The 25373-nt window shown below is 41.6% G+C and overlaps 2 protein-coding genes across 5 annotated transcripts; one reads left to right on the top strand and one right to left on the bottom strand.

The window, feature by feature from the left end:
- Nucleotides 1-1437: 1437 nt before the first annotated feature.
- ergic3 (ERGIC and golgi 3) lies at nucleotides 1438-25308 on the bottom strand. 4 transcript variants are annotated; one of them, XM_034678248.1, is made up of 13 exons: nucleotides 25099-25308; nucleotides 23320-23390; nucleotides 19591-19678; nucleotides 18926-19051; nucleotides 18502-18598; nucleotides 18244-18409; nucleotides 16493-16550; nucleotides 12887-12901; nucleotides 10431-10462; nucleotides 10194-10290; nucleotides 2111-2175; nucleotides 1739-1875; nucleotides 1438-1573 (listed from the first exon to the last, which is right to left on the bottom strand). In XM_034678248.1, the coding sequence occupies exons 1-13, from the start codon at nucleotides 25184-25186 to the stop codon at nucleotides 1477-1479; spliced, it is 1137 nt and encodes a 378-aa protein (XP_034534139.1). In that variant the 5' UTR covers nucleotides 25187-25308; the 3' UTR covers nucleotides 1438-1476. The 4 variants fall into 4 exon arrangements, with proteins under 4 accessions (XP_034534139.1, XP_034534140.1, XP_034534141.1 ...); XM_034678249.1 differs by having other exon boundaries at nucleotides 18932-19051; XM_034678250.1 differs by lacking the exon at nucleotides 12887-12901.
- On the top strand, nucleotides 7200-9932 carry romo1 (reactive oxygen species modulator 1). Its single transcript, XM_034678252.1, has 3 exons — nucleotides 7200-7343; nucleotides 8384-8514; nucleotides 9665-9932. The coding sequence occupies exons 2-3, from the start codon at nucleotides 8384-8386 to the stop codon at nucleotides 9771-9773; spliced, it is 240 nt and encodes a 79-aa protein (XP_034534143.1). The 5' UTR covers nucleotides 7200-7343; the 3' UTR covers nucleotides 9774-9932.
- Nucleotides 25309-25373: the final 65 nt, after the last annotated feature.

The following is a 25373-nucleotide window of genomic DNA, read 5'->3' as shown; positions in this document are numbered from 1 at the left end:
AGAGAAGAAGAAGAGAAGAGAAGAAGAAGGAAGAAGAAGAAGAAGAAGAAGAAGAAGAAGAAGAAGAAGAAGAAGAAGAAGAAGAAGAAGAAGAAGAAGAAGAAGAAGAAGAAGAAGAAGAAGAAGAAGAAGAAGAAGAAGAAGAAGAAGAAGAAGAAGAAGAATTTGCAGGATGTTAGCAGGTAGAATAGAATTTAAGGTCGTACCTTAAAGAGCTTACAGTGCCCTATCCCCCCCTCTAGAACACTACGCTCCCAACATGCAGGCCTGCTCATCGTACCTAAAGTCTCTAAAAGTAGTATGGGAGGTAGAGCCTTCAGCGATCCTTTGGAATCATCTACCAGTCAGGCTTGGACCAGGTCTTAGTTATGCTGCTATAGGCTTAGACTGACACTGGGATCCTGTCTTTCCCTCTCTCTCCTCTCTCTGCCTGTCTCTCACTTTAACTCTTCCTGTCCCATTAAAGTTACTAACCATAGACCTTTCTGGAGTCCCTGAGCTCCCTTGTCTCGTAGGTTCCTCTGGATCTCTGCTGTAGATTCCTTTTTTGGGGTCTGTTATTCATCCTTCCTTTCCTTCCTTCCTTCCTTCCTTCCTTCCTTCCTTCCTTCCTTCCTTCCTTCCTTCCTTCCTTCCTTCCTTCCTTCCTTCCTTTCTTTCTTTCTTTCTTTCTTTCTTTCTTTCTTTCTTTCTTTCCTTCCTTCCTTCCTTCCTTCCTTCCTTCCTTTCTTCCTTCTTTCCTTTCTTTCTCTTTTTTCTTTCTGTCATTCATTCTTTTATTCCTTTCTTTCTTCTTTCATTATTTATGTCTTTCATTCCTTCTTTAATTCCTTTCTCTCTTTCCTTCCTTTCTTTCCTTCCTTCTTCCTTTGGCTTTCATTCCTTTCTTTCTTTCATTAATTCCATTCTTTCTTCCTATTTTCTTTCTTTCATCCCTTTCTTCCTTCTTCCTTTCTCTCTTTTTTTTCTTTCTTTCTTTCTCCTTTTCCTTATTTTCTTTCTCGCTTTCTTTACTTCTTTCTCTGTTTTTATTTTTTCTTTCCTTCCTTCTCTTTTTCTTTCTTCTGGTCTCCCTCTCTTCTCTCTTTTCTTAGACCTTTCTGGAGTCCCTGAGCTCCCTTGTCTCGTAGGTTCCTCTGGATCTCTGCTGCTGTGGACGTGCCAGACTCCAGCTGCTACAACTACTACTATCCGTCTCCCCACTATCATCTCTCTCTCTCTCTCTTCATCTCCCTCTATCCCTCTCTCCAACACGGTCTCAGCAGATGTGTGTCTAACATGAGTCTGGTCCTGCTGGAGGTTTCTGCCTGTTAAAGGAAGTTTGTCTTTGCCACTGTAACTTGCTAAATGCTGCAAAGTGCTCTGCTCATGGTGGATTAAGATGAGATCAGACTGAGTCCTGTCTGGAAGATGGGACTGGATCTGATCCTGGTCTTGATGTTGGGTCTTTGTTAATAATAGAACATAGAGTACGGTCTAAACCAGCTCTGTTTGTATATTTGAAGAAAGAGACTGACCTGTAAACACTCCTCCGATGATGGCACATACTCCTGTTAAAAAGTGTGTGAACGATCTGAACAGAACAGAGTTAAAAAAGGAGAGAAAAGGGGAACATTGATTAGATCATGGGGGTTTGTATTCACACTGAGAGAGGTGACAGATTATTTTAAGAGTCAGAATAACTGAGAGGTAAATAATAAACAGTGTGTTACTGTTAAAGCTCCCCGTCGTCTCCTACCTGTGCTTCTCTGTGAATTTAACCATCATGGGCGACAGCTCGTATAAAACAAACACGCCCGGCAGCCCCTGGTCCCCTATTAGCCCATTGGCCACTTTCTCATGCCGGGTGACTGAGAACTGGTTTGTTTTGACCACCTGCACAAACAACAACAACAACACGTAGTTACTATGAACAGTTTAGGAAGAGTGGACTGGAGATACAGTTGCTGTTAACCCTGTGTTCATGCACAAGTTGGCTGCATCATGGACACAAACTGGACTCTGCATGATGCATCTTACTGGAGCTTCTTTTCATCTAGCTTTTTGGTTTCATAAAGACTTAAACTTTATTTTACATCCAGAAACTCAAAGTACAGAATATCAGTCTCACCTCTCCGTCGGTCTTCATGTAGATGGTCGGGACTATTTTCACGAAATACTGGTACATCATTGACGCTGTGAGAGAAGAGAGGAAGCTGTTAGACTAAATAAAACAAAATCTTCACCTAAAAAAAAAAATTAAGGTGACTTTTAATACAACTTATTTTTTTAAATTATAAGATTAAATTCAGAACTCTGAGATAAAAAAGTCAAAACTATTATGCAAGTGTCTTACAAAAAAATTACACCTTCATTTTTTTGTCTTGTCCACCCTCAAAAATTCGGAGTTTTTTTCTCAGAATTCTGAATCTTTACTCAGAATAAAAACTGTTTTATAGGTTATTTTTGTAAATCAGATGAAAGTCAGAACTCTGACTTAAAGCTGGGGTTGGTGTTCAGATTTAGATCCACTTTTTGTTCTACTGGTTAAAATGATCTTCATGTCCTGATGGTAATCAATACATGATGTGTTCTTAAAAAAGAGTGAAAAAAAAACTGCTATCCACAGCCGGAGTAAACCTGGGAAAACACCAACCAATCACCGCTTTTTGGCTCCCCAAATTTTAAACCAATCAAATCCCGTCCAGCCGTTCTGCCCTCCTCCTGCAGAGCGTACATTTCCCCGGCGTTCACTCCTCCGAGTCCCCGTCTCCTGCCTCTACTTCCCCTGACTCTATTGACTGCCCCTCTCGCTCGACCTCGGGCCTGTCCCCTCTGACCTGATGAGGTGCTTTGCTCAGGACTGTAGTCCGGATCAGAGTCTAAAAAGCTCTCACCAACAAGCAGAAGAATTAATGACATTCAGTAAGTCCTACAGAATATGTATGTATGTCCGTCCGGACGCTGTAGTGATGACGAGCCGATTGGTGAACACGTTGATCTTTAATAACCGGTCACTGTCGGCCGTGATCACGCCAACCAACAAAACAACAATCAATGTTTGAATGAATGAAGAACTTCTCCTCTTGTCTCTCCTCTCTCCCGCTCACACACTCTACACCTCTCCTGATGCCTTCACTGACTGTCAACACTGTAGGAATTAAGAGCATCTACACTGAACACGTTTAACAAACAGTAGAGCTGTTACAGTGTTATATATGTGTTATAACTTTTCTCCTGATATTGTGTCACCAGTACAACTGGATAATGCTAGCATGACAGTTGTGAGTGCTAACAGCAGCCATGTTTGTTTGTGTTTTTAACTTTCACTATGAGAATGTTTTGGCGAGGACCGGTTTTGAATCAGTCACCATCATATGGTCGAGAATCAGCGGCGCTCGTGCATGTGAGCGGGGGCGTCGTTTTGGAGGAGCTCTGAGGGAGGAGGGGAGGGGTTAGACGGAGTCATGAGGAAAAGCTACATTCAAATTCATGCTAGTTTACCGAGACTACCAACCCCAGCTTTAAATCTAAGAATTTAAAAAAATAAATAAATGTGATCATACAAAAAAAAAATCAAGGATGAATGACTTTATATTAGTGTGGGAAATCAATCATTTAAAGTAAAAACTGACACTGTAATTAATTAATAATCAATACAATAACCATGCAATACACCAGAGCCAGCCCTAACCAACTTGGTGCCCTAGGCAAGATTTGAACTAGTGCCCCTTGCATTGTAACAAACTCCACTAACGATCACATCACATATACACTTAAAGAAAACTGACATCCAGCTTTATTTTTAACTCCTCCATGCATTTATCTTTAGCAGACTAGACTACTGTAACGGGGTCTTTACAGGACTCCCTAAAAAGTCCATCAGACGGCTGCAGCTCATACAGAATGCTGCTGCTCGAGTCCTAACAAGGACCAAAAGAGTAGACCACATCACTCCAGTTCTTAGATCTCTACACTGGCTTCCTGTCTGTCAGAGAATAGACTTTAAAATCCTGCTGATGGTTTATAAAGCACTGAATGGTTTAGGCTGATCTGCTGCTACTTTATGAACCACCTCGACCTCTGAGGTCATCAGGTACTGGTCTGCTTTCAGTCCCTAGAGTCAGAACGAAACATGGTGAAGCAGCGTTTAGTCATTATGCACCACATATCTGGAACACACTCCCTGAAAGCTGCAGGTCTGCTCCAACTCTCACCTCTTTTAAATCAAAGACTAAGACTTTTTTATTTACCACTGCCTTCCTATCTTAGATTATTTTAACTCACTTTAAATTAAAATTTTAATGCAATTTTTAATATATTTCTAATTTTCCTTTTCTTTTCTGTTTTATCATATTTGTCATTTTAATTATGTTCTTTTATGCTTGTCTGAATGTCTCCAATGCTTTTAATGTTTTAATGTAAAGCACATTGAGTTGCCCTCGTGTATGAAATGCGCTATACAAATAAAGCTGCCTTGCCTTGCCTTTATGTTTTACACATTTTCTTATTTTAAAATAAAAATGACCTCTAAAAGAACATTAATAAAATGGTAACAACACTGATATTTAGCAGGAGAAAATAATACTATTTCAAAATACATAATGTAATAGTAGTAGAATGTATTCAGTAATTATATAAACACAATAATTTTCAAAATACAGACACTTTCAACAAAGCAACAGTCCTATATTAAGTGATAATAATAATAATAATAATAATAATATAATAATAATAATGCATTTTATTTATAGGCGCCTTTCTTGGCACTCAAGGTCACTTTACAACATTAAAAACAAACAAAGTTTAAATAACAAACAGGAAATAAAACACAATTTAAAAAGTTTGAAGTAAATGGACAGAGGAGTTGTGGTCAGATGGAGTGAGTCAGTTTAAACAGATGGGTTTTGAGTTTGGATTTAAAATGTGGGAGTGAGTCAGTGTCACAGAGGTCAGGTGGGAGAGAGTTCCAGAGCTGGGGAGCAGAGCGGCTGAAGGCTCTGCTCCCCATGGTAACAAGGCGAGCAGGGGGGACAGTGAGGTGCATGGAGGAGGAGGATCTGAGGGCGCGGACGGGTGTGGCAGCATGGAGGAGGTCAGAGAGATATGGAGGGGCGAGGTTGTGTTTGGATTTGAAGGTGAGGAGAAGTATTTTGCAGTTGATCCGGTGTGTGATGGGGAGCCAGTGGAGCTGTTGCAGGGTGGGTGTGATGTGGTGGATGGAGGCGGTGCGTGTGATGATACGGGCGGCTGAATTTTGAACCAGTTGAAGTTTATGGAGGGTTTTGTGGGGGAGACCAAACAGAAGGGAGTTGCAATAGTCCAAACGGGAGGTGATGAGGCTGTGAACAAGATTGGCAGTGGAGTGGGGAGTGAGTGAAGGACGGAGACGGTTAATATTGCGGAGGTGAAAGTAGGCGGAGCGGGTGACGTGGTTGATATGGGAGGTGAAGGAGAGGGTGCTGTCGAGGATGACACCCAGACTCTTATGATGACTGAAAAGCCAGAAGCAAAATGCTTATTTAAGCCTAGCCTTAATTTTCTATCTAATTAAAAGTACCAGCTTCCAAAGTGTAAAGAAAAAAACAACAACAATAAAAACAGGTAAATCATGAACACTTATAACCTTCAAAAACTGCTTTGCAAACCATTGGTTTTAAATCAAAAAGTGAATCACAAGCTTTTAAATGTATACTGGCATCAGTCCACAATTTAACCCCAAATTATATCAGATAAAATAATATAATTTTCCTAATATCTTCAAATTTTCTTCCTCACTCATTTAGGGTGCAAGCGGCGCCCCTAGCATTTGCCTATACTGTCTATGCCAATGGCCAGCCCTGCAATACACTGTGTAATATCCCTACCACTTTAAAGGTGACATATCATGCAAAATTGACTTTTTAATGGTTCTCCACCTGAAATATGTGTCCCTGGCATGTCTACAAACCCCCCGAGAATGAAAAAAATCCATTCTGCCCCTGTTCTGATTTCTCCACCTTTCTGTAAATGTGTGCTGAAACCAGCCGTTTCAGACTTCAGTGTTTTTGTTACGTAACAACAATATCCGGTCTGTCACGGAGTCAGAGCTCGGAGCTTGTTCAGCCCATAGACTGTATAAAATAATACTGAATCCCTCCTCCGTTTTTCATTACCTGCACACATGTGTGCTAACAAGGAGCTTAGGAGGGAGGCATGCTAGTTGTAGGCTATCTTCATAAACACAAAGGTCGGTTTTACTCCCCACGTCTGCAGATTTGAAGATCTAGTGGATGATTTTTATTTGTCATGGATAAGTGCTAGCGCTAATTAGCATAGCTACATAGCTATTTGTTCATAGCTGTAGCTGTAGCTGTAGCTGTGTACCAAGACACACGTCGACATACTGACAAATAAAACAACAAGAAACACAGAATCTGTGACCAATCCTTCATAAAAGGTCCTGCTGCCTTTCTGGCAGAGGTCGGTTTTACTCCCCACGTCTGCAGATTTGAAGATCTAGTGGATGATTTTTATTTATCATGGATAAGTGCTAGCGCTAGTTAGCATAGCCACATAGCTACATGTTCGTAGCTGTGTACCAAGACACACGTCTACATGCTGATAAATAAAACAACAAGAAACACTAAATCTATGACCAATCGTTCAGAAAGGTCCTGCTACAGGCGCCTCTCCGTCAGGATCAGATTCAGAGGGTTGAAGTAACGTGATCTCTGAGCAGCCGTGTATATTCAGCCAACATGTAAACATTAGATCAACGTGCTGGAGAGCCGAGGGCACACCCACTTCCTGAGGGGGCGTGGTCAGAGAGAAAACAGAGTGTTCTGATGAGGAATGAAGAAGAGGACTTTTCAGGCAGACCAAAATCTGATCTCAAAGTGTTTTTTTGAGCATAAACTTTAAAGATATGTTTTGGGGATCTCTTAGACCAATATATATTGATGAAAAAAGCGTGATATGTCCCCTTTAACATCCTTCTGCATAGCTATTCTGTGCTTCTGTACATACTTTATTATTATTATTATATTTTATTATATATTATTTTATTCCTTATTCATATTAATATTTTTGACTTTCTTACATACTGTGTATAAGAGCATACTATAATAACTGAATTTCCTTCCCCCTCAGAATGAATAAGTATGTCTGATTCTGTAATGACCACAGGAGACCACAGGGGGGCGCTGTGGTTTCCCTCTCCTGGTTAATGTCCCTTCTTTATTCCCCTCGTCTGTCTTTCCCTCCTTCTTGTTTCCGGGTATGGAGCTCTGCTAGAAAGACATTTAAACGCTGCTGCGCTAAACACACGAAACTCACTGATTTAGGAACCAGGACTCAAAGTTTACTCCAACACACAGACCAAGGTAAGCTCGGGTTAGAGAGAGTAACCTGAATCTGTGGATTTATTAAAGAGAGTTTGTTCTCTTCATGTGTTTCTCTCCTCAAGGCCACAGTGACGTTAGCATGCTAAGCTAACACAACAAACTGTGTCGTTTACTGAAACGAGGAGTGAAAATAAAACCACTTCATGTGTTTTTATTTGATCTCATGAATTCGATATAACTACTTTAAAATACAGGTGCTGTTATTGTACATGTTACAGGTATGATATAAACACGCTAACGTTAGCTTAGCTTCCATGCTACCTTATTAAAGAACACAGAGTCCTGACTGAGACTCAAAGGTCAAATGTTTGACTTTAAGAAGCTCTAAATGACTCCAATCCTGAGTTATAATGTTTACAGAAGCTTAAATAAAGTATGAATTATATTCTAAATGTTAAATAATATATTGTAAGGTGTTTAGAAGAGGAGAATGAGAACATATGGAGTTACAAATGGATCAAATGAGTAATAAAAGCTCAATGTTGTGTTGCACAAAGGCTTAATAGTAATATTTACCTGTGTTTTGAATGCATATTTCAGCCTTTGGCTTAATAATGAACAATAATTCAAAACTTTACATATTTTCTCACTAATCCTTGTTGTTATTTTTTCAATATCTGTATTTCTGCATGCTTCTTATGTTATTTTCTTTGTTTAAATGAACCTACAAGCTCAGGTGAGAGGTCTTTATCTGGTTTTAAAACAGAGGAAAGTTAACATTTGTGCCTTTTTATGGCCTTAAAAATCAAACTAGATTATCAGTGAAATAGTTTCATCTTTAAATAAAGTTATTGGAGAATTAAGAAACCACTGCGGAGGATAACACTTTGTTTACTTTGCAAGGATTTGCACGGTCAGTTTTTCCTGCTGAATCAAACCTTTACTTTCCATTTCTTACTTTTCTGCACCGTTTCCCTTGTTATTGGATTAAATATGGTTACATGAAGCTCCATGATCAGCTGTGTCCCTCCCTAACAGTCTGCAGATTAACCTGAACCCTGATCCTCTGTCCTCTCCAGATGCCGGTGGCTGTAGGTCCGTACGGCCAGACCCAGCCCAGCTGTGTTGACCGGGTTAAGATGGGATTCATGATGGGGTTTGCAGTAGGCATGGCTGCTGGCGCCATGTTCGGCACTTTCTCCTGTTTAAGGTACGACTAAGGCACTTAAAATCCATATATAACCAGTGAGATTTTAAGAGTGGAATCGATTTCTTTAAGAGCAAATGTACCAGTCAGGAGGCGGTGTGAGCTGCCCCGGTCTTTCAGATCATAAAAACGCCTAATCGACAACAAGTTGCACAAGTTTTCCATCCCTGATCCTCGTCTGCAAAGCCAACCTTTACATTAAAATCTTCTCTGACCTACAAAGCTCTTTATGGTCAGGCACCTTCATATCTTAAAGCGCTCACATTACCCCTCTAGAACACTACGCTCCCAACATGCAGGCCTGCTCATCGTACCTAAAGTCTCTAAAAGTAGTATGGGAGGTCGAGCCTTCAGTTATCAGGCCCCTCTCCTTTGGAATCATCTACCAGTCAGGGTCCGGGAGGCAGACACCCTCTCTACTTTTAAGAGTAGGCTTCAAACTTTCCTTTTTGATAAAGCTTATAGTTAGAGCTGGATCAGGCTTGGACCAGCTCTTAGTTATGCTGCTATAGGCCTAGACTGACACACTGGGATCCTGTCTTTCCCTCTCTCTCCTCTCTCTGCCTGTCTCTTACTTTAACTCTTCCTGTCCCATTAAAGTTACTAACCATAGACCTTTCTGGAGTCCCTGAGCTCCCTTGTCTCGTAGGATCCTCTGGATCTCTGCACTTAGCAGTCAGGAGCCGTTGTGAGCTTCCCCGGTCTTTGAGATCTTTAAAAAAGCTTGATTGACACCTAGTTGCAAACATTTTCCATCCCTGTAACTCATCTGCAAAGCCAACCTTTCAGTTAAAAAACACTTTTGTTACAGCTGCTCATTCTATACTGTGTTTTCTCACTTTAAAGCGACCTCTTTTTGTCCTCCTGAGACTTTCCAGTAAAACAGTTTGACACTAAGTTCTCGTTGAGGTCGTGTTTTGAAATCCCTGAGGAGTTAATGTTAGTTTCCAATCATGTATCAGGTCCTACAAATGTTTTTGTCCTGGAGTCAGTGGATGTTTTTGTTTCGGCAGCACAAAGTTTGGAGTGATGTGTATGCATGCATTCAGCTAACAATGTTTCAGACTATCCTCTGCATGGATTTCAAGTACGCTGATACGAGTCTGTAAAGTGAGCGTAACACGACATAAACACGTCCTCCTCTCCTCTGCAGGATCGGCATGCGTGGCAGGGAGCTAATGGGAGGCGTAGGGAAGACCATGATGCAGAGCGGGGGCACTTTCGGGACCTTCATGGCCATCGGCATGGGCATCCGCTGCTGAGGAAGACGAGGATCCACCTCCTCCGACTCCACACATCATCACCTGTACAGCTATGGGACTCCTCTGATTACTACAGCCACCGCTCTCCGTCTGCTCGACGCTGTCGCCGCCTCACACGGCGGTCTAGTTTTGTCAATAAAAGTTCAGTTTGTCAAACGAGTTGAAAAGTTTCACGCTTTCTGACGCAGAGCACACCTTCTCCTACTCTGTAGCTCCTCTGATTTGTGCAACACTAGTTAAGTCAGCCCACAATAATCAAGCCTCTCCACACCAGATGTAGTCTAGTTATTGTTTCTACTCATGCAGTGGACAGGGACAGTCCACGCTCAGGATTCAGGGGTGGTGTAACATCATATCGAAGTGCAGGACGATGCAAAATGAGCCACGTTATTAAGAAGGAAGACAGTTCTTGTTGCTGACCTTGTTGCGCCGTGACGTCCGTCTCATCCAGCGGGTTCACGATGCCGGGGTAGTCCCTCCCAAACGACAGGTGCTTTATCAGGTGGGTCATGTTTATCTGCACGATGACAAACAGGAAGATTGAGACAACAGAAATCTCTCTGCAGAAGTAGCAACCAAAGAAAGTCGAGTAACAGAAAGGCACATTGAGAAAAAGCTGCAGGAGTTCTGGACGCAGACGCCGGTACGGTTACTCACGTTGTCTAATCCGAAGCTCTGCAGGTCGTGGACTGCAAAGACAAACAAAAGACACGAAACATGACTCGGTCTGTTCATTAGAGATGATTCAGACAAAGTTTAAAGTGTCTCAGCTTTAAGATCTGTTAGAATGTGAGTAACTGATCGAGCCTGGTTAGTTCAGTAGAAAGCAGCACAAACAGTTAGTACACGAGTCAGATCTACTGTCAGGGTGCTGAAGGCCTGACCTTTGACCTCCTTCTGAGTCATCTGTAGCTTATCAAGTAGGGATGTAAGGATACACTCAACCCACGATTCGATTTGAATCCTGATTTTTGGTTCACTCTAGGGCTGTCAAAATTGCTCCAAAATGACATTTGAATATTCGCTCTAAAAAAAAGACATAGGTTCGAACCATTCGAATATATCTATATTTGTGCATTATGTCAATAACAGGTGGACAAACTAATTCAAGGAGACATAACTACTTGTATATGTATTTTTATTTAAGATATAACATGCCTAAAACATACCTAGAGTCATAGCCAAAAGTTTTGAGAATGACACAACTATTACTTTTCACAAAGTCTGCTGTTTCAGTTTTTATAATGGTAATTTGCATATACTCCAGAATGTTATGAGGAGTGATCAGCTCAACTGCAATTAATTGCAAAGTCCCTCTTTGCCTTGAAAATGAACTTTATCACCAAAAACACATTTCCACTGCATTTCAGCCCTGCCACAAAAGGACCAGCTAACATCATTTCAATGACACACAGGTGTCACACAACTATTGTCAATTCAACAATGTTCAGACTGAACCCTCAGAACTTAAAGCAGGTTTGTTTTTGAAGTGCAAAAAATTAAATAGCTGCAAAAGTGAGAGTCCAGCTCTGAAGTTCAGCTTTATGTCGTTAGCAGGACTTCACAGAGAGCGGGTTAAAGCTGCAGGGGAGCCTGTGCAGAGAGTTAGCTGCTTGTTAACCCGTCAGAAAGTGATGCAAATACACAACTTGAACTCAAAATACGAGAGTTGTGCCGAGCAAACTGTCTGTCTTTAAGTTAGTTATTATAAAGCATGGAGGGAAACCGGAGTAAGCGTGGGAAACACGAAACTGTAGCAGAGAGAACGTCTTTGATATCTACGTTTAAACCTGAGAGAAGACAGCTCTCTCCTTCTGCAGACTTATTTTCAGTTTAAATCACGTGTGTAGACTTAAAGGTGACATATCATGCAAAATTGACTTTTTAATGGTTCTCCACCTGAAATATGTGTCCCTGTCTACAAACCCCCCGAGAATGAAAAGAATCCATTCTGCCCCTGTTCTGATTTCTCCACCTTTCTGTAAATGTGTGCTGAAACCAGCCGTTTCAGACTTCAGTGTTTTTGTTGCGTCACAACGCCATCCGGTCTGTAACAGGAAGTCAGAGCTCGGAGCTTGTTCAGCCCATAGACTGTATAAAATACAACTCAACCCCTCCTCCGTTTTTCATTACCTGCACACATGTGTGCTAACAAGGAGCTTAGGAGGGAGGCATGCTAGTTGTAGGCTGTCTTAATAAACACAGAGGTCGGTTTTACTCCCCACGTCTGCAGATTTGAAGATCTAGTGGATGATTTTTATTCGTCATGGAAAAGTGCTAGCGCTAGTTAGCATAGCCACATAGCTACATGTTGGTAGCTGTAGCTGTAGCTGTAGCTGTGTACCAAGACACACGTCGACATACTGATAAATAAAACAACAAGAAACACTAAATCTGTGACCAATCCTTCAGAAAGGTCCCGCTGCCTTTCTGGCAGAGGTTGGTTTTACTCCCCACGTCTGCAGATTTGAAGATCTAGTGGATGATTTTTATTTATCATGGATAAGTGCTAGCGCTAGTTAGCATAGCCACATAGCTACATGTTGGTAGCTGTGTACCAAGACACACGTCTACATACTGATAAATAAAACAACAAGAAACACTAAATCTGTGACCAATCCTTCAGAAAGGTCCTGCTGCAGGCGCCTCTCCGTCAGGATCAGATTCTGGATCAGATTCAGAGGGTTGAAGTAACGCGGGTCTGTGAGCAGCCGTGTATATTCAGCCAACATGTAAACATTAGATCAACGTGCTGGACAGCCGAGGAGGCCACATCCACTTCCTGAGGGGGCGTGGTCAGAGAGAAAACAGAGTGTTCTGAGGAGGACTGAAGAAGAGGGTTTTTCAGGCAGACCAAAATCTGATTTCAAAGTGTTTTTTTGAGCATAAACTTTAAAGACATGTTTTGGGGACCTCTTAGACCAATATATGTTGATGAAAAAAGCGTGATATGTCACCTTTAAAATAAGCAGAATATCTATACTCTATATATATCTATACAGAATATTAAACCCTTCATGCATGTGTTCTTCTTCCCCACATACGTCCCTGCACCAGAACACAGCTGCTTGTTTCATAAAAATACAGGAAACTGCAAATAAAGAGTGACTTACTTTCCACAGCGTGCACTGCAGAAAGAAGAGAGAAGAGTCACTGTGATGATGCAGGTACACAACAAACCAGGTTATGTTGATGTGTAGGAGGGGGGCGGGGGGGGGGGGGAGCTGCACGACACTGACGGACATGATGCATGAGGACACAGCTGCTGTTTTTCTATCTCATCACAGAGGATTATCTTTTGTTTAAGAGAGTGTGGAGGAGCATCTGTAAGGACGGTCATGCAGCCCCCAAACACACGGCGCAACGTTTATGACTGTCAGGACTTGAGGAGCATTTATTAAAGTTAAAAACCTCAGCCTGAGTGATTCTCGTCTCTTTTTTCTGCTGCTAAATGCTGAAGAAGTAAGCTACATGCATGCAACAGTTAATGTCTCTGATTGGAGCAGGAAACTCGCAGCAGCACAAACTTCAGCCGGATGAACTTTCTCCTGCAGACCGGAGGAGTTTACTTTGTTAACTTTGTTCAAATTCAAAGCCGTGCAACTTTTCTTGTCATGCTGGAGCTGTCGAGCATTCACTGGCTGCTATAAATTTCCTGCTCTGGTTTTAAAATGTGCAGAAGAGGCGAGCTTTAAGCATGCAGACGAAACAGGAAAATGAAGCCTGCGTGATATGAAGGAGAAGAAGTGACACCGAATGAAAAGAGAGGGAACAACAGTCTCAGGAGGGGATATATATATGCAAATAAATGCAGATAATAAAGAAGTTATGAAGCTGAAATGTCTTCTGAGTTAAGAACAACATCATTTATGAACTTCTGCACGAAAATCCTGATATATATATTTAAATCCATGCAAAATCACTGAACTTGCATTAAATCAAAACAAGTAAAAAGCTCCTCACAGGAGCTTTAAATACTCCCTCTCAGAATCCTGCACGGGCCAGATAACACCGTCATATTTGTATTGTTTTTTTAACTATTTACACAAAAATTCACCATACAGCAATTCAGAGGACATAAAAGCCCCCTGGACACTTTTATTTAAGATCATATCAAACCTCTAAAACACTCTGTATCAGTCAAACTGCTGCAGAGTATTAAAAATGAGCTCTGTGTCACGTGACCTCGATCTCTTCTCTGTGATTTAGGTCACAGGAAATAATAATCTTTGCATCCTAAATAATCTGCATGCTCTCATGAACATACAGAGATTCAGCTTCAAACTAAGAATGTGTTTGTGAGTTTAGAGTTTGCAGAACTTGTGCAAAAGATCGAAGCTTTGAGGACAAAGTTTCCACTATTTTTCACGAGATGTGAGTGAAACTGAAGGCGGAGAAACGTGACAGAAACGAGAGCAAGAGTCATTTTAAAAACAAGTTTTGATGTAAAGGTGGAAAATAGAAATTCCACGTGTTAACTTGGACCTCCACCAGGACTCGGACTCACATACAGAGAGACTCCACTGACCCAGACATGCAATGCAAAAGAGTTTTGATGACATGTGCGATCATCATCTTTTGAAAGCTTGAAAACCAACAAAGAAAAGCCCAACCTTAAAGCCGAAGCGTCAGCCTCACTGCTGCGGGTCCTCACTTTAAACTTCTCTGTCCTAAAGAGTGACTTCTCTAAGACTGAACTCCTGAATAAACACTGATGGATGGGATGTGATGAGCAGAGATGGACAGACACACCTGACAGTGAACGTTTCTGAACACCCTGGATTTAAAGCAGCGTGGGGAGAAGTGAGGCGGTCACAGAGAGGTGGAGATAACACTTCCTGTATCGTCTGGATGTGCCTTTTTATTGGGGGACTAGCTGCAGAGTCAAAGCTGGGGTCTGTACTAGGATGAACTTCATACCCAGCATGTCAACCTAGTGGTGCAGGCTTGTTTTATGCAGCTGAGGAGACCTTGAGACGGTCATACATGCTTGTATATCCTCTTGCCTGGATGACTGTAACTTGTTGTGCACATCTTTAAACAATCAGAGTCACAGCTCGTACAGGAAAACACTGCCGCCAGGGAAAAAACATCACTCCTGTTTCAGCGCCCCTGATACATTTTAGATTTTAAGATGTTATTGTTGACTTTTAAAGACGCTCTGGTCTTTCACCCCAGTACACTTCTGATCTCCTCACCCCAGATGGGCCCGGTCGTAGAGCCAAAAGGTGACATGGCCTATTCTGTAAGAGCTCCCATCCTCTGGAACAGATTGGCAACTTCTTTATCCTCTTTTATATCTCTTATTTAAAACCATTTTTAATTGATTAGCTTTTACAAGAGTGTTTTAATCAAGAGGTTTTTAATCTTTTTCAGGAAGGATTCTATCATTTTATTTTAGATTTGTATATTTGATATTTCTGATTTCTTAATTGTTTTAATCTTTTATTTTGTGTGGTTTTTATTATTTTTAAGGCAGGATTTTATCATTTTGTTTTATATTAGATTATATTAGACTATTTTAGATTTTTGGGTTGTTTCATGTTTTATCTTTTGTTGTTTTTTATTATTTTTTTGGCAAGATTTTATGATTTTTTAAAATTATATATTTCTGATTTTATGATTTTTTTAAAAATTATAAATTATAATTATAAATTATAAAATTATCTTGTGTGATTTCTTTTTTAGGCTTGATTTTATTATTTTATTTTATATTTTTTGTATTTCTGATTTTCTTTATTGTTTTAATATTTTATCTTTTGTTGTTTTTATAATTTTTTAGGCAAGATTTTTTCATTTTGTTTTTATATTTTATATTTCTAATCTTATGATTTCTAAAAAATATTTGATCTTGTATTGTTCTTATTTTTTAGGCTGGATTTTATTATTTTATTTGTGTGTATTTAATATTTCTGATTTAATCTTTTACATTTTGTTGTTTTTATTCTTCCAATATTTATTTATTTTCTAGGCAAGATATCATTACTTTAAAATTTTATATTTCTGATTTTTTGATTGTTTTGAATTTTTCATATTTTATATTTTTGATTGTTTTATTATATTTAAGCTGTTTTGATGCTTCCAACATTGTTTTATTTCCTTTTATTTGTCTGCTTTAAATGTCTCTTCTGTTGTCTTTTAGTTTCTTTCTTATTTGTAAATCACTTTATAATTCTGATTTCAAAATATAATAATATATAAATAAAGAGAACTATTATTATTATCATTATTATTATGAAAGAGGGGAATTTAGCAGCATAAGATTGGTTGCAAACATGAACAAGCCTGCCGTCAGGTATTCGTCCTATACCAAAAACTCAGAGTAAACTATGAAGTCAGAAAAATATGAAGTTAGAAGAATAATTCAAACTCAAATCAACTTGGCGTCATTTACAAAAAATGTGAAAATATGAATAGAAGTGACAAAAAAGGGTGTCGTATTACATCTTAGAAGAGCAACAACTACAAATACCTGGTGCTGATTCAGTCTCTGATGTAGGATGATGACATTAAGTCATAATAAATATCTTTCATGAATGTAGGATAAGTCATCCTGCTGCAGAGTGAAGACCCCAGCTCTCAACAAGATCCAGCGTTCATCACCCACAGGAGATAAATCCAGAGTGTTCAGAAGCAGCTGAGTGGTTCAGTGTGAGTGTGTGTGTGTGTGTGTCTGTGTGTGTGTGTGTATGTGTGTGTGTGTGTGTGTGTGTTCTTACCGTGAACATGAGACTGCTGGAAACTCTTCCCTGGAGCAAAGTGGAAATTCCCCGCCACCTGAGACACAGAGAAGAAGAAGGATTAATAAGAGGATCAAATAAAGACAGTGGGTGCATCTCAAAGCTCTAAACTGCAGTCTCCTCGCTCCTCGCTCCTCGCTCCTCGGTCGAACCGGAAGTACTTACTGACGCGCCATTTTAACTTGCGTCCCAAAGCTCTAAACGCTGCTGGAGGAGAGAGGAGCGAGGAGCGAGGAGACTGATCCGAGGAGGGATAATCGAGGAAACACGAGAGCAGACTTTGCAGAAGTCTTTTCTCTGACAGACGCGCCCCCTTATCAAATATCACTCACCGATTGGACGATGCAGCGGCTCGGACTTAACCGAAACTTAACATCAGCTGAGTTTAATAACAGAGAAAAGACGGACCTTAAAACAGTCTCAAAGGGTGCCCTGAAACAGATCATAAACAGTCACTAAGGGTGCCCTGAAACAGATCATAAACAGTCACTAAGGGTGCCCTGAAACAGATCATAAACAGTCACTAAGGGTGCCCTGAAACAGATCATAAACAGTCACTAAGGGTGCCCTGAAACAGATCATAAACAGTCACTAAGGGTGCCCTGAAACAGATCAAAAACAGTCATTAAGGGTGCCCTGAAACAGATCATAAACAGTCACTAAGGGTGCCCTGAAACAGATCATAAACAGTCACTAAGGGTGCCCTGAAACAGATCATAAACAGTCACTAAGGGTGCCCTGAAACAGATCATAAACAGTCTCTAAGGGTGCCCTGAAACAGATCATAAACAGTCACTAAGGGTGCCCTGAAACAGATCATTAACAGTCACTAAGGGTGCCCTGAAACAGATCATTAACAGTCACTAAGGGTGCCCTGAAACAGATCATAAACATCCGTTGGTTTCTAAACAGTCTGTGTGTGATGAGCTGAGATTGAAAAGTGTTTGATGTGAATTTTAAAAACAATATACTGATCGCAAAATCATAAATTCAATATAACAGAGGATGGATGTTATATCTGATTGTTTTTGTCAGATTCACTGTCTAATGAAATAGAGTAATAGAGTCTAACATCATTGATAGAATATATATCAATGATCAGTTATTCCTCCTGTTAGTTTCCCTGTTTGTTCTGGTTTTCTTCATGAAGAGAAGTCTGACAGTAAAGTTTGTCTGTTAGTAAAAACACTTGTTATATTTCCTGTCAGGTTAATAAAGTTTCATATGAGGCTGATCATTAATGAGCACAGGGTTTGAAAAGAGTTGCATGGTTTCTATTTTCCCTTGAAGTAATAAATAATTTAATAATGAGGCATTTTACCGGTGAATCGATCCGCGATGCTTTAGGACAGAATAAACAGAGAGCTGATTCTCTTCATGTGCAGGTGTGTGTTAAACATGTAAACACAGAGACAGAGCTCTGTTACTGTTTATATTGATCAGAGTTATCACAGTGAACATGTGTGCAGACACAAACAGCTGTTAAAGCCGTCATCACAAGCCGACGTCGCTTCACGTGACGCTCCGGAGGAGAGGACGTCTCATTTCTCTAAATACAAATCTCCTCTCTCCTCTGGTTTCATTTCCTCGCATCTCTGGTGGGCGGGACTAAGACGTGAGGAAGAGACGCGAGGAAGAGACGCGAGGATGGACGTTTAGAGCTTTGAGATGCACCCAGTGTCAGCAGAAAGAGGAAGTCACATCACACAGCACATCTCTGTGTGTCTCACCTTGTTGACCTCCAGGAAGCCGTACACCTGGCAGCCCTCGTTCTTCTGCTCCTGCATCCTCTGCGTGAAGCCCTCCCTCTTGCACTGCTCGATGGTGTCGGCGCTCTTGAACGCCCAGCCCCGCCGCCGGTATGCCTCCCGCACGTCGTCGCAGGTGTTGCAGCATCTGCAGACACGCACACACACCGAGTGGTTAAACAGAAAGCACAGAGGAAGAGAAGAGAGAGAGGAGAAGTGTGTGTGTTTGTTTCTTCTTACTTGAGGTCTTCGGTCTCGGCTCCGTAGCAGCTCTCACATCTGTTCGGGTCCAAGGTGCTGGGGTCGAATGTTTCCCCGTCGTCAGCCTGACCGAGCTCTACACACACACACACACACATACAGACTCAGAGTCTTTAACTGTGCATCAGAACTGAGTTGCAGCTTTAAGCATCCTGCAAACTCCAAAAATCTAAAACAGAAGTACAAAAGAAGAGCGTGAATCTGTCCCCGTCCGCTCCTGTGTGACCATTTAATGCTGAGCATGCATTTTACCCTCATGGATTCAGCACTCAAACTGGCCCCACAGGTTCCTGTAACGCCCTTCCCACATCGCAGCCCCCTTAGAGATCTTAAGTGTTGCCTTTATGTTCCCTTTATGTAAACCAGGATCAGAGGAGGAGTACGAGGAGCTCTAATAACTGACCCTCACCGTGTTTCTCGGCCTCGTCTGTGACTGGTTTCAGGTCTTTGTCCAGCCGCTGTTTGTACAGATTGTGCTCCACGTCCAGCTGCTGCTCTCCGGCCACGTCCATGGCGTCTATACTGAGATCTAAAAACAAAAGAGAGGAGGGTCGTTTGTGCTTCTCTGCGTTTTAAAAGGTGACATATCATGCAAAATGGACTTTTTAATGGTTCTCCACCTGAAATCTGTGTCCCTGTCTACAAACCCCCCGAGAATGAAAAGAATCCATTCTGCCCCTGTTCTGATTTCTCCACCTTTCTGTAAATGTGTGCTGAAACCAGCCGTTTCAGACTTCAGTGTTTTACATACGTCACAACGCCATCCGGTCTGTAACAGGAAGTCAGAGCTCGGAGCTTGTTCAGCCCATAGACTGTATAAAATACAACTCAACCCCTCCTCCGTTTTTCATTCCCTGCACACACGTGTGCTAACAAGGAGCTTAGGAGGGAGGCATGCTAGTTGTAGGCTGTCTTAATAAACACAAAGGTCGGTTTGACTCCCCACGTCTGCAGATTTGAAGATCTAGTGCATGATTTTTAGTTTTCATGGAAAAGTGCTAGCGCTAGTTAGCATAGCCACATAGCTACATGTCTCGTAGCTGTGTACCAAGAATCCGTGATACTTACAAGCGCAGGGCATGTGGGGGAAAATAATATCAATGTTTATTTTCAGTTTGTCTCCTCTCGACGTGTCGACGTACAGCTCAGGGTGAACCTGCGGGGACAGAAACACACATGGACTTTAATACTTTCATTCCAAACACATACGTCGGATACTTCCTGCACCTAATCAGCGTCAGTTTGAGGAATATGCAGCGATAGAGGATATGAAAAACTGATCTAATCGACTCCCTGAGAAAGAGTTAATGTCAAGAGGTTCGAGGGTGTTTCTGCAGGGCGATGCGTGACCATGTCGTCACAATAAAAGCATGTTCACAGTTTCAAAAACACTACTTTTCCACACTTTTATTTTGAAGGAAGTAAATCACAACCTTAGTTCGGTGGACACTGTGATGTCTGACATTCCCGTTTGAGAGGACAGCGTTTTGGTTTTCTGCACCTGATGCTCGAAACATTTTGCAGACAGAGTTTAAACTTCAAACTGTGAAATCTCAAGGGACCGAGCTTTCTGTGTGTAGAAATGAACGCTAATTCTGATCAACTTTTCCAGGTTGATGCTGTGTTGTTGCTATTCTTGGCCAGATCTTTCTTATGAGAGAGATATTTGATCTCAATGGAACAAACTTGGCTAAATAGAGGTTAAATCAATCAGGAGAGATTGTGTCTTAAAGGTGACATATCATGCAAAATTGACTTTTTAATGGTTCTTTACCTGAAATATGTGTCCCTGTCTACAAACCCCCCCGAGAATGAAAAGAATCCATTCTGCCCCTGTTCTGATTTCTCCACCTTTCTGTAAATGTGTGTGAAACGAGCCGTTTCAGACTTCCGTGTTTTTGTTACGTAACAACAATATCCGGTCTGTCACGGAGTCAGAGCTCGGAGCTTGTTCAGCCCATAGACTGTATAAAATACAACTCAACCCCTCCTCCGTTTTTCATTCCCTGCACACATGTGTGCTAACAAGGAGCTTAGGAGGGAGGCATGCTAGTTGTAGGCTGTCTTAATAAACACAAAGGTCGGCTTTACTCCCCACGTCTGCAGATTTGAAGATCTAGTGGATGATTTTTATTTGTCATGGATAAGTGCTAGCGCTAATTAGCATAGCCATATAGCTATATGTTCATAGCTGTAGCTGTAGCTGTAGCTGTGTACCAAGACACACGTCGACATACTGACAAATAAAACAACAAGAAACACTAAATCTGTGACCAATCCTTCATAAAAGGTCCTGCTGCCTTTCTGGCAGAGGTCGGTTTTACTCCCCACGTCTGCAGATTTGAAGATCTAGTGGATGATTTTTATTTATCATGGATAAGTGCTAGCGCTAGTTAGCATAGCCACATAGCTACACGTTCGTAGCTGTGTACCAAGACACACGTCTACATACTGATAAATAAAACAACAAGAAACACTAAATCTATGACCAATCGTTCAGAAAGGTCCTGCTACAGGCGCCTCTCCGTCAGGATCAGATTCAGAGGGTTGAAGTAACGCGATCTCTGAGCAGCCGTGTATATTCAGCCAACATGTAAACATTAGATCAACGTGCTGGAGAGCCGAGGCACATCCACTTCCTGAGGGGGCGTGGTCAGAGAGAAAACAGAGTGTTCTGAGGAGGACTGAAGAAGAGGACTTTTCAGGCAGACCAAAATCTGATTTCAAAGTGTTTTTTTGAGCATAAACTTTAAAGACATGTTTTGGGGACCTCTTAGACCAATATATGTTGATGAAAAAAGCATGATATGTCCCCTTTAAAGTTTTTCTCACGCTTTAAATCTGACCTTCTTGCGTTGAAATATTACCGATATGGTAGAGCAGCATCTTTCTGCTTTGGTTGTGCTTTTTTTGCAGAAATTAAACCCCAGGATGATGCAGTTTCCATCTTTGACTGACTCTAAATGAAGTAACGTGTCTCTTGACTTTGAGTCGTCAGCAAACTGAAGTGTAAATGTTTGTTTTGGGGACTCCTCAGACCGGTCTGACAGGATCTGTGTCCTGAAAGCTGCTAACTGTTAACCTCAGGCAGCCTTTAGTATCATAAGGATATTAATATTCCTTTAATCACTTGTAGAACAGTAATTAATCTGAATCAGATTCATCCACCATCATCCTCATCTTCTGGGCATAAAAACACAAAGTCTGAGTCTGTCCCTCTGCCCGTGAAGATCATCTGATGAAGATGACGACTTGGGAAGGAGCTGGTTGGTGGGGTTCAGGTTGTTTTGTGAGGTCAGTCTTTATGGTGCGTTCACACCATAACGCGAATAGAATCATTCGCGCGAATGAATTACATGTAAAGTCAATGCAGAGGCGCGAATAGAGGTCTGGCGGCGCGCATCAATCGCGCGTACAGCGCAAATTCGTTCGCACGTATTAAGCGAATTCATTCTTGCGAGAGTTGAAATATCTGAACTCAAGCGAATGAATCGCGGCGCGATAGCCAATCGGCGTGGACATCCCCCGGTGACGTGTGTTATGTGACGTATGGACCAGCGGAGATTCCAGCGGGGATTCCCTCATCTGGAATATATGAGACACGTTGATTCTATCACCGTGCAGCTTCCCCAAACTCTGTGACACTACCTGTTCTTATGGGATGAGGAATAAACCTCATCAGGTCAGAGGGGACAGGCCCGAGGACGAGCAAGAGGGGCAGTAAATAGAGTCAGGGGAAGTAGAGGCAGGAGACGGGGACTCGGAGGAGTGCACGCCGGGGAAATGTACGCTCTGCAGGAGGAGGGCAGAACGGCTGGACGGGATTTGATTGGTTTAAAATTTGGGGAGCCAAAAAACAGTGATTGGTTGGTGTTTTCCCAGGTTTACTCCGGCTGTAGATAGCAGCTTTTTTTCACTCTTTTTTAGGAACACATTATGTATTGATTACCATCAGGACATAAAGATCATTTTAACAAGTATGACAAAAAGTGGATCTAAATCTGATTACCAACCCCAGCTTTAAAGGAATCAAAACACACATTTCAGGGTTGAACCAGTTGAACCCTGGTTCCTGCTACAGATGTGATGATGCAATAAAAACAAGTGTGCTGAGTCCACTTTGAAACATCCCGCTTTAGTTTAAAGATGGATGAAGATGCTTAAAATATATACTTGATATCTAATCCTTCTGAATGCAAACAACATCAATAAATCAGCCTTTTGTAACTTCAATCCTTTAAGTTTTTTAAACCTTCAGAGGCTTTTTGTCTTCTAGTTTTATCCACCCGGCCACACACAAGACGATCTTTTCATGAGATCACACACATGAGGAGAAGTTCAGACTGATTTTTAACATCACAATCCTCTGAACACACGCACTACAGATGATGAGGGAGTCGCCTAGTGTGTGTGTGTGTGTTTTACAATGCCAGGTTGGGGAGGCTCTGACATCGAATACTTGAGGATTATTCAGACAAATGATCACTCACAATGAGTCCTGAATCAGGTTACACCCTCTGATCTTTGAGGGCGGCAAATCAGAACCTAAACCTGGTTTAAAGTAGTCTACTGTGTGACAGCCGAGGACAAAGTCTCCCATGTCTACTCTGTATGTAAATTGTATGAAAAGTTGGGAGACGGTAAGAAAACGTCGTCAGGCTGACTACATTACAGCGATCAGAGCTCCATGCAGCTCTTCCTTTTAGCCGTACACGTGTCTCTACGCCGTGTGTGAGACGTGACTTCAAGCTCAGCCGAGGAGGAGATGTAATAATCACATCATGAAGGTGAACTCACCTCTTTAGTGAGATAGTACTGCAGCTCAGAGACAAACAGGATTAACATGATGACGCCGCTGATGATGGTCACTGCAGAGAGGAAGAGAGGGAGTGTTAGAAATCAGAGATGCTTCATGATTACAGGAGTGTAAATAACTGCTGATGATACATCCTGCAGAGACCCCCTCATTAAATCCTTCTTTTATTTCCAAACGTATTAGAGATCAGAAGCAACAAAGAAAGCATCGAGTCCTGATGTTTGAGGAAACTGAAGTCTGATTTTCATCCTCTACACAGGATCAGAAGAACTTGGCTTCATTAGAGATTCTTGGATGTGTGTCTAACATGAGTCTGGTCCTGCTGGAGGTTTCTGCCTGTTAAAGGAAGTTTGCCCTTGCTGCTGTAACTTGCTAAATGCTGCAAAGTGCTGTCACTTCTACTCCCAGCATGCAGGCCTGATCGTCGTACCTTAAGTCTCCAAAAAATAGTATGGGAGGTAGAGCCTTCGGTTATCAGGCCCCTCTCTCCTTTGGAATCATCTACAAGTCAGGGTCCGGGAGGCAGACACCCTCTCTACTTTTAGGAGTAGGCTTCAAACTTTCCTTTTTGATGAAGCTTATAGTTAGAGCTGGATCAGGCTTGGACCAGGTCTTAGTTATGCTGCTATAGGCTTGGGCTTGGACTCTTTAACTCTCCTCTCTCTGCCTGTCTCTCACTTTAACTCTTCCTGTCCCATTAAAGTTACTAACCATAGACCTTTCTGGAGTCCCTGAGCTCCCTTGTCTCGTAGGTTCCTCTGGATCTCTGCTGTAGATTCCTTTTTTGGGGTCTGTTATTCATCCTTTCTTTCTTTCTTTCTTTCTTTCTTTCTTTCTTTCTTTCTTTCTTTCTTTCTTCATTCTTCACTTCTCCTTTCCTTATACCCTCCTTTCCTTCTGTCATTCCTTCACCATTCCTTCTCCTCTTTTTCTTTCTTCTGGTCTCCCTCTCTTCTCTCTTTTCTTAGACCTTTCTGGAGTCCCTGAGCTCCCTTGTCTCGTAGGTTCCTCTGGATCTCTGCTGCTGTGGACGTGCCAGACTCCACCTGCTACAACTTACTACTATCTGCCTCCCCACTATCATCTCTCTCTCTCTTCATCTCCCTCTATCCCTCTCTCCAACACGGTAGGTCTCAGCAGATGTGTGTCTAACATGAGTCTGGTCCTGCTGGAGGTTTCTGCCTGTTTGAGGAAGTTTAACAGGCCTGTTTGCACTTCTTCAGCACAAATATTTGCACAATTTCTCTCCTTAAGTCTAACTTTTCTGCTTTTTTGAAAGTCTACCCCTTTGATTTATTTAAATACTTCAATTTAATATTTTTCAATTTGATGTTTCAGTGCTGTTGTCACATTTAACACAGTCTTGGGTGGATTCTCACATTAAATTAACCCCTAAACTACAAAACACAATGCCATGGACTTTGAATAGTTACTAAAAAACATTCAGAGACATTTAAAACACCAAATAATAAACATACTGACAGATAAATACCTTTAAAACATAGAAATAAATACATTTATTGTGTTTTTAACCCTTAGCCCTGTGGTAATGATCCTTTTTAACATATTCAAACACATTAAATATATATATTCTGGTTCCTTTCAGGCTCACTAAGTGTTATAAACCCTCTGTTAGTCTGAAACTTCATGTCTGTCTAACATTTGTGTGATAAAAAGGCAGAGGATAGAGTTAGCTTGTTGTTGCTAGCAGCCTGTGTGTGTGAATGGCAGCTGCTCCCTGACACAGTAAAGCCTCTCACCGGTCGCTCCTCCCCAGGTCTTCACCCTGAAGTCCTCCAGAGTCTTCGGATAAGCATCAAACTGCTTCAGTTTATTTAACGTGTCCATGTTCCCCTCCACAGATCCCCCGCTGAGCTCTAATGTAGCCGACAGATTCCTGCTGCACTCCAGCTACTCATCAGCCCTCCGCTTTCACTTCCGGGACACGGACGTCACGAGGCAGGGCTCGACCAATCAGAGCAGGCCGCGTAAATTTGCCCTCGCAGTTTGTTTGACGTAAAAAACAGAAAAAATT

Source organism: Notolabrus celidotus, unplaced genomic scaffold (genome assembly GCF_009762535.1).
Source record: "Notolabrus celidotus isolate fNotCel1 unplaced genomic scaffold, fNotCel1.pri scaffold_114A_arrow_ctg1, whole genome shotgun sequence".
NCBI lineage: Eukaryota > Metazoa > Chordata > Actinopteri > Labriformes > Labridae > Notolabrus > Notolabrus celidotus.
This window is presented reverse-complemented; position numbering and strand designations above follow the sequence as displayed.

Bases quoted from the DNA above. Each gene is read 5' to 3' on its own strand.
- romo1 (XM_034678252.1), top strand. From the start codon at position 8,384: ATGCCGGTGGCTGTAGGTCCGTACGGCCAGACCCAGCCCAGCTGTGTT. The intron at 8,515-9,664 runs GTACGACTAAGG...TCTCCTCTGCAG, and splicing joins GGCACTTTCTCCTGTTTAAG to GATCGGCATGCGTGGCAGGG.
- ergic3 (XM_034678248.1), bottom strand. From the start codon at position 25,186: ATGGACACGTTAAATAAACTGAAGCAGTTTGATGCTTATCCGAAGACT. The intron at 19,679-23,319 runs GTGAGTTCACCT...CTGTCCCCGCAG, and splicing joins AGTACTATCTCACTAAAGAG to GTTCACCCTGAGCTGTACGT. The intron at 18,599-18,925 runs GTCAGTTATTAG...GTGTGTGTGTAG, and splicing joins GGCCGAGAAACACGGTGAGG to AGCTCGGTCAGGCTGACGAC.